The 13085-nt window shown below is 44.5% G+C and overlaps 4 protein-coding genes across 4 annotated transcripts in view; 2 read left to right on the top strand and 2 right to left on the bottom strand.

Moving 5' to 3' along the window:
* The window catches only part of LOC120443944, a 60954-nt gene extending 59549 nt beyond the window's left edge, over positions 1-1405 (bottom strand). The window contains exon 1 of the mRNA XM_039623392.1: positions 1289-1405. The gene's annotated coding sequence lies outside the window, so the exon portion shown is untranslated. The remainder of the gene's footprint in view (positions 1-1288) is intronic.
* Positions 1406-2206: 801 nt separating this feature from the next.
* Positions 2207-3171, bottom strand: LOC120452161. The gene is made up of 3 exons (XM_039636268.1): positions 2964-3171; positions 2795-2908; positions 2207-2739 (listed from the first exon to the last, which is right to left on the bottom strand). The coding sequence occupies exons 1-3, from the start codon at positions 3033-3035 to the stop codon at positions 2296-2298; spliced, it is 630 nt and encodes a 209-aa protein (XP_039492202.1). The 5' UTR covers positions 3036-3171; the 3' UTR covers positions 2207-2295.
* Positions 3172-9705: 6534 nt separating this feature from the next.
* LOC120458644 (apolipoprotein D) lies at positions 9706-11480 on the top strand. The gene is made up of 6 exons (XM_039646373.2): positions 9706-9818; positions 9920-10040; positions 10554-10684; positions 10747-10826; positions 10895-10993; positions 11087-11480. Exons 1-6 carry the CDS (start codon positions 9796-9798, stop codon positions 11311-11313), a joined length of 681 nt encoding a protein of 226 aa, XP_039502307.1. The 5' UTR covers positions 9706-9795; the 3' UTR covers positions 11314-11480.
* Positions 11481-11635: 155 nt separating this feature from the next.
* Positions 11636-12580, top strand: LOC120458645. The gene is made up of 5 exons (XM_039646374.1): positions 11636-11721; positions 11782-12012; positions 12062-12147; positions 12226-12324; positions 12385-12580. The coding sequence occupies exons 1-5, from the start codon at positions 11699-11701 to the stop codon at positions 12522-12524; spliced, it is 579 nt and encodes a 192-aa protein (XP_039502308.1). The 5' UTR covers positions 11636-11698; the 3' UTR covers positions 12525-12580.
* The last annotated feature ends 505 nt before the right edge of the window (positions 12581-13085 follow it).

Below are 13085 nucleotides of genomic sequence, written 5' to 3'. Positions count from 1 at the left end.
CGGGATTCATTGGTCCACCTAGTGTGTTGTTTACATGTTCATTCGCGGGATTTTTCACTTGAAATTGGAAAGTCGACGTCGGCACAAAGAGTTAAGTCCTTGCATGTGCGGAAAAGGAATCCTGAGGGGGATTGGAATCGCTTATTGTTCGGACCCACACATTGTTGCCTCAAATGAAGAATAGCATTCCCATTTCTTTTTTTTTGCTGATGGCCTCTTTTGCGGTTGTGTCTTTGCATTAAGCTTGTTATGGCTTTAATTTAGAGGCATCCTTGGCGAAAATCGCATCAACGCAGCTGGAGATCGTTAAATAATTCATGTCGGGCCGCTTGGAAATCGGCAAGTGGAGGAAAAGCTGGGGGAAACGGCGAAAAGCGAACCGAATCCGTAGCAATGAAAGCCAAATTAAGCAGTGGAAAACGTTTAGCCAGATGGGGGATAATCGGTGGAGGGAGCTGGATAGTTGGAGGATATCTGGATAACTGGATAGCAAGGAGCCAGCCAGGAGCCAGGCTTTCTCTCCAAGGATTTTCCCAGCTGGGCGCCTCAGGAGCGCCTGATTTACGTTGCAATAATTTTCATCTCATTTTCATTACGTTTTCGAGCTTTTCCTGGGCAGCCCTTCCGGTTTTTTTTATCCCAGACTTTCCCCCGTCTTGCCTTTTGCATAAGGCCAAAAGGTGAGCAGCTCGTTTGGCCTGCAGTCGCTTTATGCCGTGGTAGCCACTTGAGCCCGGCTATTTATCATTCCCCAGCGAGCTTGTACATAAGTTCAGGCCGTCGTCCATAGGCTTCTGAGCAGAACGCAGTCCTCGGCTGCCAGGACACACCCCTCCTCCTTCGGCAGCCAGCAGCTGTGAAGTTTCCATGGTGTGGCTTTTTTCCAGCAAGGGCCATCAAAAGTTGTGAACAAGTTGCAGGTTTGAAACAACAACGGCGACAGGAATAAAGGGGATCAACAAGGTACTCAGCACCAAACACCAGCAGCAGAAATTGGAATGCCAGCGAGTGTGGCGCTTCACAGTGGTGACAGATTTACATCAATTATTGAACAGGTGCGGAGTAACAGGTTGTGGGGAGATGAAAGGGAAACTTTTGAAGTAAGACCTATAGAACATACTTCCAAAAACAGCAAGAGTTTGATTTCCATTTGGCTGGTCAAAGAGGCATATTGACAAGTCAGTCGAAACAAATACCTTACTATTTGCATATACTTGTATTTATATAGATAATATGTCATTGTATAGTATTATTGCTTAGAATAATATGCAAATCCAACATAACATACCCATTAACTTGTCAAGCAACTCTCGCTGAAAACTTTCCCCCGAATGCTTAACTTTTTGATTTGCGCTGAATTTGTTTGTGCCAGCAAATCCTCACATCCGCTTCATTAAGTACTGAGACCTACTGAGACCCAAAAGCCCGACCCAAGCGAAGGAAACAAAACGATTTGGCTCTGAAAAAGGATTTGCAAATGCAAGAAGGAAGAAAGTGGGATCCTTTGCAGGCAACTCAATTAGTTGCCGCATCCATTAGATATTCCAGGCACAAAACAAAAGAGTAAAGCGATTGCAAAGCCATCGAATGGCCGAAGGCCGCAGGATCCTAGGAGGGGAATTGGGTGCGTGGAGGACCAAGGACCCAGAAAGATTATTTTTTGGCCATTCAGGAGGTCAGACCACAAACAAAGATGTCACGCAGTGCGTTGCCCAAGGGGATTTGGCCATTCGAACGCCCAAAAATATAATATATGACATTTTGTTATGAATACTAATGTGAGCTGGAGGACGAAGAAGTGGGGGCGACTTAAAAGTTTATGCCAGGGACTGCTTTGCATAGTCCAAAAATATATTTATTGACAAGTGGGTGGGTGGGAACAACGCCCACCAGATATGGTTTAATGGAAATGTTGTAGTTTAATCATTGTGAGAATATATACTCTTATCCAATACTGCAAATAAATATGGTTACTAAATAATGAAAAATAGAAAAACCAATGGTAAAGTACCCCTGAAATGAAAGCAACTGCTCCACAGCGCCAGATAATCTACTCCAGATTCCCATTCCCACCTCCTCTGCAGTCCAGCTGCGACATAATCAAATCAATTGGAGGACGGCAGACAGGAAAGCGCAGACAGTTGGCCCAACCAACTGCGACTAATGCGTCGCCATCAGATATGCAAACAATCGGCGGGCAGACGAATCTTCTGCAGTCACAAAGTTTATTAAACCGGACTCTTAACTATGACCATGTTTTTGGAGGCACACAATTCCCGGGGAAGAGGCGGCGTTTCAGTGCGACTCCTTGGCCCTCTGGACTGGCTTCCTGCAGGCACTGCGCAGGACATCGGGCAAAGGACTGCCGAAGAGGCTCAGCACGGCACCAGGCTGGATGTTGCGTAGCAAATTGTACAGGCGATGGTACTGATGGCTGGTGGGCGGGACATTGTGGTAGATCCTGTCGTCCACATAGACCACATCGATGCCCTCGTCGAGGATGCGCGAGTGGTAGTGGTGGTTGTGCGGAAAGAAGTCCAGCAGCGTGCTCAGGTCCTTGATGACCAGCAAGTTCTTCTCCTCGGCGGGCTGCTTGATCAGGAACACCACGATGTCCTTGTCGCTGTAGAGGCTCTGACCAGCCGGCAGGAGCGTCAGCTCCACCACACCCCGCTGCACGCAGACGAACTCGGGCTCGTAGGGCTGCATGGCATGGAAGGTCAGCAGAGTGGGATCCGGCTGGTGGAATAGATGGATCAATCAGCAATCTTCAGCTCCTGGGAATGCCACTTACGTTGAAGCGCCGCCTGTAGGTGTCCAGCAGCTTTTCAGTGCTGTAAATCGTGCCGTGCCACTTCGGTGGCAGATAAATCTCAGAGTCCGCCGATGTCAGCAGCTTGGTGCCGTGCTATAAACAAATGCTCTTGTTTAATTCACAAATATTTAAATACTATCAAAAGTACCAGATCGTAGGAGTAAGTGCTCAGGGTTTCGGGAGTCACCTCCTTGGGATTTCCAAAGTCGTCCAGGAACATGATTTTGGCTCTTTCTTCACCGATCAGCCTCCAAGTTCAAATGGAATTTAGCACAACTAATTTTTGTTAGCAAGCCAGTTAATTTAGTTGCAAAGTCTACTTCGAGCAGGATTTATAACCTGACTTTCCAGCACGCTTACTCAGCAGTAATATTTTCGGAAAGTTTGACTGCTTTGCAGTGTGCACGAAGCTGCATTCATGGAAAATCCTATCACTTTTGATTTGATCCACACTCATCAGTGTTGGGAGTTTTCCTATACTCATAGTACATAAACTAGAGGTTGCATTTAGGCGAAATTCTGTACCCACAGTTGCATTTCAATTCCCCAAAAGATGCCGGGGAGTTGTTTCCGTTCCAACTGCCACTGCCTTCCACTTGTGAGGCGATTATCTGGTTTCACTCGGCCCCATAAATATGTCCACGCCCATAACTGGGCTGACAACTTAAGTGCGGTCATGTTTTTGGGGTCCAGCTCTCCAGATCTCCAGCCTGGGCTCCCCTCCATTAGGAAAACAATTACAGACGACACTGACAGGCTCGAAATGCCGGGCGCAACTGAAACTGAAACCGAGATCCTGGACGCATTCTACTAAGGGAAGTAGGAGTTGGAGGAGGAGCTGGAGCTGTAGCTGGAGAAGGAGTGGGTCAGGAAGAGATAGCATTCGGCGTCTGGCCGGGATGTGGCCATAAATTATGAGTTTGTCGTCACATGCTGGCGGTGGTCTTAGCCGCTGGTCATGTCTATTAAGAAGCCCTAAGGATATCCAACTGTCCAGCTGTCCAACTGTCCAGCTGTCCGATTTTTGACACTCCTTTCGGTTTATTTTGCCAATCCTTTGGCTTTGCATATTTGGAGCAGCCTTCGCTGGCCGTTTTGCAAACTTTTCATAGGTGCTTTCGGTGGCTTAACCCTGCTCCCTCGAATTCAAATCCCCGAGACATAAATTATAGCCCCGAAATTTCCTGCTTCATTTTCATGCTCACGAACTAGAGGGCGTCACATGTGTGGCTAAGTGATTTTCAATAAGTTGCGAGTTCCTGGGCGGTGGGGTCAAAGTTTTTGGGGCACGATTTTTCACGGCCCCAGATGTCTATATATATATATATATATAATATATATATGTATAGAAGGAATGTATGTATATATGTTTGGGAGCAGCATAATTTATGGCGCCTTCGCATGTGAGTGTGTGTCTGAGCTGGCGGATTTTCGCAGGCGTCGATAATGACGAGCGATTTCTCATAGCCAAAAGTGAGTTTTGGTCGGGCGGGGGGTATTGGTATTGGAACTGAGACTGAGACTGAGACTGGGGAACTGGGATATACTGAGGAGCCCTCATTTCGCCAAAGCACCAGCCATTTGCAGCAGCTGCGACCGACCTTTGACATCCCCCAGGCCCAAGTCCTTCACGTTCCCGGGCCAAACTACATGGCACGTAAAAACAAACTTGATTCTCGGCCATCAAAAGCGCCATCCGTCTTCCAGCAAACGTTCTCTTTGACTGCCAAGCTGCCAAGTGCGCGACGTGATTCAATATTTTTGCGAAATTATTTTTTAATCATAGTTGCACTGAAAGTCAGGCAAATATAGAAGTTGCGCAGGCGACCTGATCGAATACAAAGTGAGCAGTTGCCAAAATCAATAGGATATGGAGAACGAATTGTAAGCAGATGTCCTTAAAGCTGCAAAGGTTTGATTTTAAACTTCTTCACTATGATATCTGGATTAAAATGTATATGATATGAAAAGTAGAATACATTTTTTATTGAACCTTTATTAGTATTTACCCATCATTTTGAATTGCTTAGATGGTACAAAAAGTCTGTATATTAGAGCGACTGCTATTTTACGAAGTTATGAATTGAATTAAACTAACATTCCTTATATAACTATTTTTTGTTTTTAAGCCATTCTGGAAAATGTCCCATACACCTCAAATACCAAGTAAAAAGTCCTCGAACAAAAGATGACAACTACATGTGTAGTAACCACATCAACTCACACATAAACCATAAAAACAACAAAGAAGTCAACCAGAAAGTGGCGAGAAACTTTTGCAATTTGCGCGATTTGCAGCTGGCATTGGTCGCCACTCTCGGCTATTAACGCAATCGAATGACGTTCTTGGCTCGGATTTGGATTCGGATTCGGATTGGGATTGGGATTGGACTCGCCTGGCTCTTTATGGTAAATGCCCGCAAAATGTTTGAAGAGCTCAAATGCTAAAATGGTGAAATGGTGAAATGGCAACCAAATCAGCGGATCCCATGCCATCCTAAAAATTGCAATTGTGACAATGCTGACAATCTGCAGGCGACAGCCAACACAGAGTTCCAACCGGAAGTCGGGGGAATCGGGAAGTAACTGTGAAGGATGGGGGAAACAGACGGCAATGGCAGTTCCGTCCACATCTCGCGCAGCTCCTCTCTACACTCGGAGAAAAGCACACTTTAATATACCGAAACGTTTATTGAATTTACTTTGCACTATTGAGGCTTCCAATTGATTTAAGTAAGCTTTTGCAGTACTTCTAGGTGGGGAATTACCACAAATGCTTGTCACTGCCTAGTTTTGAGCAGTGTACTGCCCGTCTAGCTTCTGCCTTCGTGGCAGCGTCAAGAAAACGGCGACACTTACAATCAGTATGAAATTTACGCGATTTTCATTGCGGCAAATGGTTTGCTTTTTTCGGTATTAACATTTCTCGCCAGGCATTTGGGGCGAATAGCGAAAGTGGGGGATTGATGGGTGGAGCTCTGGAGGGAGGGGGTAACTTGGAGCCCAGCTGAAGTCGTGCCAATTTCATAATTCTGTTCATATCTCGTCGGGCATATGCCGATGCTCAGTAAGGAATAAGCTTGAAATTCAAACAGGCAAACTTTAATTCAGTTTTCTTGGTATATAAAGTATCTCTCTCCAAAGAAGAAACATATCACCTCCCAGAAGTCTTTAGTCTGGCCAAAATCCCCGTGAGGTTGCAGAGTATTCGCTGTTCCCCAAAGGAATATGAGTTGCTCCTTGGCTGCAGCCATAACCAGGATAACAACAAACGGGCAAACAGCTCGCGGCTGCCACGAGCCAAAAGTGGCATCAGCTGCGGCAGTTGGCGCGGATATATCTAACACCGCCCCCGCTTCTCCAACCAGCCACCATTATCCAGATCGGCCGACATATATCCTGGGCTGACTGACTCGAGCCGAGGATAATGCAATAAGCGTTGCCAACAAGCGCGCAACGTCTTCGTCCTGCGACTTTGGGCCCTCCGGCGTTTGAGCCACTGCGTTTGTGGGTGCGATGGGGTTTGGCGGAGGGTGAGGGGGATGGAGGTCCTTCGAGGGGGGTGCACATGTGCGCCAGACAGGTTATGCGCTATAAAAAATTTAAGAAATTGCTACCAGCGCCAGCGCCAAAAACGACAATACTTACGAGCATTTCACAAATCAAAATACTTTCGAGAGTTGCTCCTTTTCGCCAGTACCACCAAGTGCAGCCCTTCCCTGCCCTTTGTTGTCTGCCACCAGTGGTTAGTGTTATTGTTCTTAATGTTGCCTTGCTTTTCTTGTGTGTTGTGCCAGACTTTTCCGCGTTTTTCTCCCGCCCAGAACATCTGATGCCCCATGGAGCGATGCGAAAAACAATGTGCTAAATAAATAAATTTGTCCAAGATTGCACATCAAAATAAGGTGCAAGAAGTCGGGATATGGCTGTGAGAACGGTTTGCTTTTATGGCGTGGCAGGTGATCAGGTGGGTGTCATGTTGCATACAAGGATCAAACGGGAGGATATGAGTGTAACTCAAATGGGCGTAATAAGATTATTGAACAAACAAGCGCTAAAACCTTGTTGTTCGAAGAAAGAATGTTAGCCAAATATAAAATCAACTGCAGAGGATACAGTTCGGAGTCCCCAGGGACTAGGGCTCTACTTGCAAATCAATTATTCTTTTTTGAGAACAGCAACTAGCAGCATGCAGTTTTTACCCCAGACATCTTGGCCATATCTCGGTTTAATGGCAGTACTTCCCAAGTTTTCCAAGTACCCCCCGTGCCCAGGATCCATCCTAATCTATGGCCCATTGCGTGTGCAGGAGAACACGGGCAGTTGGTAATATCCTGGGAGAATGGCATGCAAAAGGACAGGCAACAAAAGCGAGCACAAATTGCGACATGTTTTGCAATTCCCACGCATTCTGCGGAGCTCCCCACCCACTTTCGCAACTCCCACTCGCAGCTCGGGTTAAAGGTCGCCGGAGTGTGTCTCCACCCACTTGATGTTGCTGCTGCTCCAGCTGTCCTCGCCTGTATGTTATTTAGCCGACAGTTTAGTGTGATCCCCCCGAGGGGGGAATGGGAGTCGGTACTCAGGACTCCTTTTTTATGTCAACTGTTGATTGCAGCAGTGCACAGTGCACAGTGCACAGTGCACAGAAAGGATATTTTGATATCCCAGCTGAGCTGCAGCAATAATCAAAATTAATTCAATTTCGGCGGCTGGCTTTAAAGGTAGCCACTTAATTAAATGGCCACACGCCATGAGCTCCATATGCACACGCTCATATCCTGTGGCACTGCACTGATTTTCATGCATCTGGCAAAAATCTGTTTAAATCAAATTACATTCAACAAAATGCCCATAAAGCGAATGAATAACCACAAAATATTCGAGCACTTAAAATGGCAAAGTGATTGAATTGTGGGCAGGGTTTTTTTTTCGCCTGAAATGCAAACGTGTCACGATGCAGTTTTAAAAGCATTTTGTTGAAATCTTTAATGGAATTGCTAAACAAATTTTACCCCTTATGTATATATTTATTAAAGATTCTTTTCTTTTCCTTTATAATACTGTCTTTAGTTGGTTATCTTAATAAGAACAACTGAGTTTGATTTTACTATGAAAACTTTAGTAAAGTAGATCCTTTAGTAATAGTAAGTGATATCTGATACTCACGCACTCATCTCCAATTGTCAATGCACTTTAAACCGCACAAATGCACCACAGTGACAGGTGGCAGTGGGGACCCAGCTCGGCAAATATTAACTATTGACCCGAAGGTTTATTTAAGCACAAACTGATTAAAGTGCCTGACCCCTGTGCACTACAATTGAGCTACGCCCATGGCTGCACCTACCTACCGAAAACTGCACTTATGGCCTGTAATAACCAGCTCTCATCTGTCCACTCTGCACCAAGCTGCAGGCTTATGGTTGCCTTTGATCAAATTATCCCTGAAGCCCGAAGCCCCACTCCACCGGCAGCCCTCAAGGATTGCACCTGTTTTTAAGCTCAGATGTCCGGCAAATGCGTACATATTTTAAATTTAATTACTACACGCTGCATGCAGCAAACAGTGGCAGCCACAGCAAATCCCAGCCAGGACATCCATCCATCCATCCATCCATCCATCCAAATGGGGCAAGCACAATCCTTTCGTGGGGCAATGCGCTATGAACTCCCTTGCCCCGAATAGTTGGCTGGCCATTCAAAATCTGCGCTAGCCGCACATGGATAAAAATATGAGTGTTTAAACGAGGGTAGATTCGATCTTTTTAAATATGTTATCCATATTCAATAAGCCAGTCTTGTGGTGGGAACAAAAAAGGGCCAAAAGTATAGGATATTTCTGTTCATGTGTCCGATGATTTCTGCAGAACTAGTGACGTTTTCCTTACTTAACAATCCACCCCTGCCCAAACATATATCACCTGAAATGCCCCACACAATCGTTTCAGCGTTCGTCCTGCGGGCTTTTTTGCATATGTAACTCAATTTGTGGTTCACATTTAATTAATTTAATAATATATGGGGAAATTAAATTCTCCGCCTTCCCAGCTGCAAAGAGAAAAACCGCAGAAATTCCGCCACTGTCAACAATTCGTCTGACCAGCCCGAGAACGAGCTAAAGGATACGAGCTGAAGGATACGCGCTGAAGGAACCTCAAAAATACGAATTTATTCACTTAATTCGACCAGCAACGGCAAAGCGCTCAACAGATGGCGCTGGCGGAAGTGAGCGTAGATGGCGCCACAAACGCAATCCACACGAAGGGAAAAGCTCAGCTGTGAGTGGATGCTAAGATATACCATTTATTATATCTTTAATATTGCAGTGCTACCGAACATAAAATATTTAAAATAATTAATTCACATTTCTTTTAGTGAAATAAAATGTATATTAATGGGCTAACAAAAAAAGGCATAAATATATATATTAATAAGTACTAAATAGTCAAGTTTTAAATTAAATAATATATCTCTGATTAATACTTATGAAATTAGTGAAATAATCATTCTGATTTGCGAGTGGAGTGAAGCATTTCTGCTGACTCACTACTTAATTTCACTTCGCCATTTCAGGACATTGACCTTTCACCCGCGATCTCTCCTAATTAATTGCCCCCACTAATTGCAGTGTAAATTGTTCCGCTTTGCATGCGGAAGCCCTTATCGAACCCGAATTATCGCGATGTGCATACAGAAATTATGTGAGTGATATCTGGATGCATTTCCATAGCTGCCAAGCGATTGAAATGAGAGCAGTGTGCTGAGATACTTCATCCAGATCGTCTGCATTTCACTTTTATTCACTTGGCAATCCGATTCGGCGCACTCGAAAAGCTCGCTCGCTCGCGAAAAGCAAAGCTTCGCATCCAGCGTATAAAAGATACAATGCAGATGCAGTAGAACCTCAGTTCTAAGCCAGAAGTAGAACGGATACCCAGTCCAGTGGCTAGCCAGCGTATCTCCAAGTAAACTGCACTATGAATCACAATCACCAGTCGAGGTAAGCGCCACTTAGTGAACACTAGCTCCCAGTTATTTCTCCCAGTTATTTCTCCCAGTTATTTCCCCAAGTTATTTACACTTCATTAATCATCCCCACAGCTCGCACCTGTTGCTGCTTATCTCCCTCGTATTTGGAGCAGTGTGGGTGGCCCATGGCCAGGTGCCCTTTCCCGGCAAGTGTCCAGATGTGAAGCTACTGGACACCTTCGACGCGGAAGCGGTGAGTGCCGACCTTAGGCGATCCATCTCGCATCGCATGTCAATCATCCCATTCTGATGGGTTGCGAATAGGGAAGTCTAAACGATCGGGTTCAAGCGAGCATGCTAATGAAGTTTCAGTAGATTACGAGCTAAAGTTAAAAAACAAGGGAATATATTAAAATAGGTAAACTTCACAGTGCAATTCAAAACTTCATTAGTTCTGGAAACTGATAGTTCAACTGAGCTATGATCACAGTAGCGAAAAACGTAATAATAAGATAAGGAAATTGGTTTCTCATTAATAAAGGGCGTTGTTGTTACAGCATTCTAGGTAAATATTTTTATTTGATGAGTCCCACTATTTTTTAATTATCGACCTTGCTTATCTAATCTAGCTAAAATTATTCCCAGAACTTTAAATAGTAGGTAAACAGCTCGAGCTACAGTTTGTATTACTTATTACGTGACCATCTGCCTAAATATACGTAATTTTGTTACATTGTATTTATTGTTATTTTCCTGAATACTTCAGTATATGGGCGTCTGGTATGAGTACGCCGCCTATCCATTTGCCTTCGAGATCGGCAAGAAGTGCATCTATGCCAACTACAGTCTCGTAGACAACAACACTGTTTCGGTGGTAAATGCGGCTATCAATCGATTGTGAGTATGAAACAATGTCATTATCTGAAACACTCCATTTAATCAAGAAATCGATGAAAAAGCACCGGGCAACCCTCGAATGTAACTGGACAGGCCAAGGTCCTTGGACCCGGTCAATTGGCCGTGGCCTTTTTCCCGACGCGTGAGTAACTAACCAACTTTGAGTGTTCTCTTCAACAAACATTTGTTTACTTATCTACTAAATTTTAGAGCCATTGACGAAGGCCAACTACCTGGTTTTGGGCACCGATTACGAGTCTTACGCCGTCGTCTACAGCTGCACCAGTGTGACGCCTTTGGCCAATTTCAGTAAGTTACTAGGCAGTCTAGTCGAGTTGTATGAAAACTTAAATAGAGTGACTAGCACTTACGACCGAATGATAAATATTATTTTAATTGCAGAAATTGTTTGGATCTTGACCCGTCAGCGCGAACCTTCAGCGGAAGTGGTTGATGCGGCCAGAAAGATCTTGGATGACAACGATGTGTCCCAGGCCTTCCTCATCGATACTGTTCAGAAGAACTGTCCCCGCTTGGATGGCAATGGCACTGGGCTGGCTGGAGAAGATGGCCTCGATGTGGATGACTTTGTGTCCACCACGGTGCCGAATGCCATCGAGAAGGCATGAGAGTGGCTTCGACGCCTCTACGAGCGTCTCTACGACATTTTTATGAACTTCCTGAGTTACTAAGTGTCATGTTATCACAGTGATCAAATATCGATTGTTGAATGTTCTTTGGTGCTTCAGTTTAAGCTTCTTGTTATTGCATGGAAATACAAAGAAAATCGATTAAATTCAATGCCTTTCTGTTCAAAGCTTCTTTATACAGCTGAGTATCTCTCGATCTAGTGACTTAATGCACGGCTCCACTTTCTTTCTTTTTACACTTTTAAGTGTAACGAAGTTCCGCAAAATCCTGATTATTATTCATTAAACCGTATCCAGTAGATTCAAATAAGGTCTGGCTTATTATTAACTGATTCAGTTGCATTTCTACTCAGCCCGTTCCAGCATGATCAAGTGGAAGATCTTCGTGTGAGTGAAGCCTGAAAAGTTAAATGAATATTATATACCCTACCTAATACTCTCCCAAAGCTTTGCAATCCTGCATCATCAGTTTTCGACGGCCATGAGGGCTTTCCATGGCCCCTGTAACCCCAATATGACTGCAGTCGGGGATCTGGACATGGAGCGATTCAAGGGAAAGTGGTACACCCACTCGATGTATCCTAATCTCTCGCTGCGAGTGCCAAAGTGTCAGTCTACGGACTTCATTGAGGAGGAAGAAGACAAGTTCATTGTTGTAGCCCGGGAACTGAGCAACCAGTAAGTGATTTCTATTATCTTGAAGTTACTCTATTGGCCATTTTCACAGAACTGGCACTGTCAAGATGAGAAAGGTGGAAATACTGAACGTAGAGCCACAGCTTGGGAGGTACCTTTTGGCCACAAAAAATACGGGTAACATAGTACTTAGCTTAGTGCTAAATAATAAGTAATTAAAATTAAAAAAATTAATAACTTTTATATATTCTGCAGCATTTCCTGAGGGCGTTCTGTTGTATGTCCTGGATACCGATTATGTGAACTTTGCAATACGATTTATGTGCTTCGATGCCAGCAAAATATTCAGTTTTCGTGAGTGCAGCGCTGTAAACAATAACGACTTTCCCCTAAAACGAGTCCTGTAACCCACAGATTGGGCTGTCATCCAGACGCGAAAACGATTGCCTACTGTTCAGGTGATACATATGGCTCAGTACTATGGACAACAGGCCGGTCTGGTGATAAGTGACATGAGCAAAGTTCCCCAGGAGGCGTGTCCTCACGATACTTGAACGATGTAAGCTTGTTTTGAAATAAAAGCGTTACTTGCCAGTCTCAATCAGCATAACCAATCGATTTTCCCTTATAAGTAATCTATAGTGTTCTGGGAACTTATTTTTCTCCATTTTTATTAAAAGCTATATGTATTAATATCTCATAGTGATTTAAAGTGAGCTCTATTTGCTCCCAAGGCTCCCCTATTTGCTCGGCCTTGGCGAGCAAAACAAATGTTGGCCCACAGAAACGGGCATAAATCACAAAACCGCACTCGGAACGGATGCGCATAGATAAACCTGGGCCACCAACTCATCTCGTTCCCTGGACAGGAATAGGGAAAAAGGACAATTGTAAAATTAAACAGCGAAAAGGCAGGACGAAGGAGGGTCCTGTCCTTGCAGAGCGAAAACTCCCAGCGTCCATTGGGGAAATTTTATGGTACAACGATTTTTAGAAGCTGTACAAACATATACATTGTATATATCTATGTCTATATTTTATTTGCCCGCCTTCCATTTTTGTTTTCCAGTTTCCCAGTTTCTCAGTTTCCCAGACTGCGACAGCTCCCGCGGCAT

This window comes from Drosophila santomea, chromosome 2L (assembly GCF_016746245.2).
Source record: "Drosophila santomea strain STO CAGO 1482 chromosome 2L, Prin_Dsan_1.1, whole genome shotgun sequence".
Classification (NCBI taxonomy): Eukaryota; Metazoa; Arthropoda; class Insecta; order Diptera; family Drosophilidae; genus Drosophila; species Drosophila santomea.
This window is presented reverse-complemented; position numbering and strand designations above follow the sequence as displayed.

Excerpts from the sequence above, each read along its gene's own strand:
- LOC120452161 (XM_039636268.1), bottom strand. The coding sequence starts at position 3,035 with ATGTTCCTGGACGACTTTGGAAATCCCAAGGAGGTGACTCCCGAAACC. Across the intron at positions 2,909-2,963 it reads GCACTTACTCCTACGATCTG|CACGGCACCAAGCTGCTGAC; the intron begins GTACTTTTGATA and ends ATTTGTTTATAG. Across the intron at positions 2,740-2,794 it reads CCTACAGGCGGCGCTTCAAC|CCGGATCCCACTCTGCTGAC; the intron begins GTAAGTGGCATT and ends CTATTCCACCAG.
- LOC120458645 (XM_039646374.1), top strand. The coding sequence starts at position 11,699 with ATGATCAAGTGGAAGATCTTCGT. Across the intron at positions 11,722-11,781 it reads ATCAAGTGGAAGATCTTCGT|CTTTGCAATCCTGCATCATC; the intron begins GTGAGTGAAGCC and ends ACTCTCCCAAAG. Across the intron at positions 12,148-12,225 it reads TTTGGCCACAAAAAATACGG|CATTTCCTGAGGGCGTTCTG; the intron begins GTAACATAGTAC and ends TATATTCTGCAG.
- LOC120458644 (XM_039646373.2), top strand. The coding sequence starts at position 9,796 with ATGAATCACAATCACCAGTCGAG. Across the intron at positions 10,685-10,746 it reads AATGCGGCTATCAATCGATT|CACCGGGCAACCCTCGAATG; the intron begins GTGAGTATGAAA and ends TCGATGAAAAAG. Across the intron at positions 10,994-11,086 it reads GACGCCTTTGGCCAATTTCA|AAATTGTTTGGATCTTGACC; the intron begins GTAAGTTACTAG and ends TTTTAATTGCAG.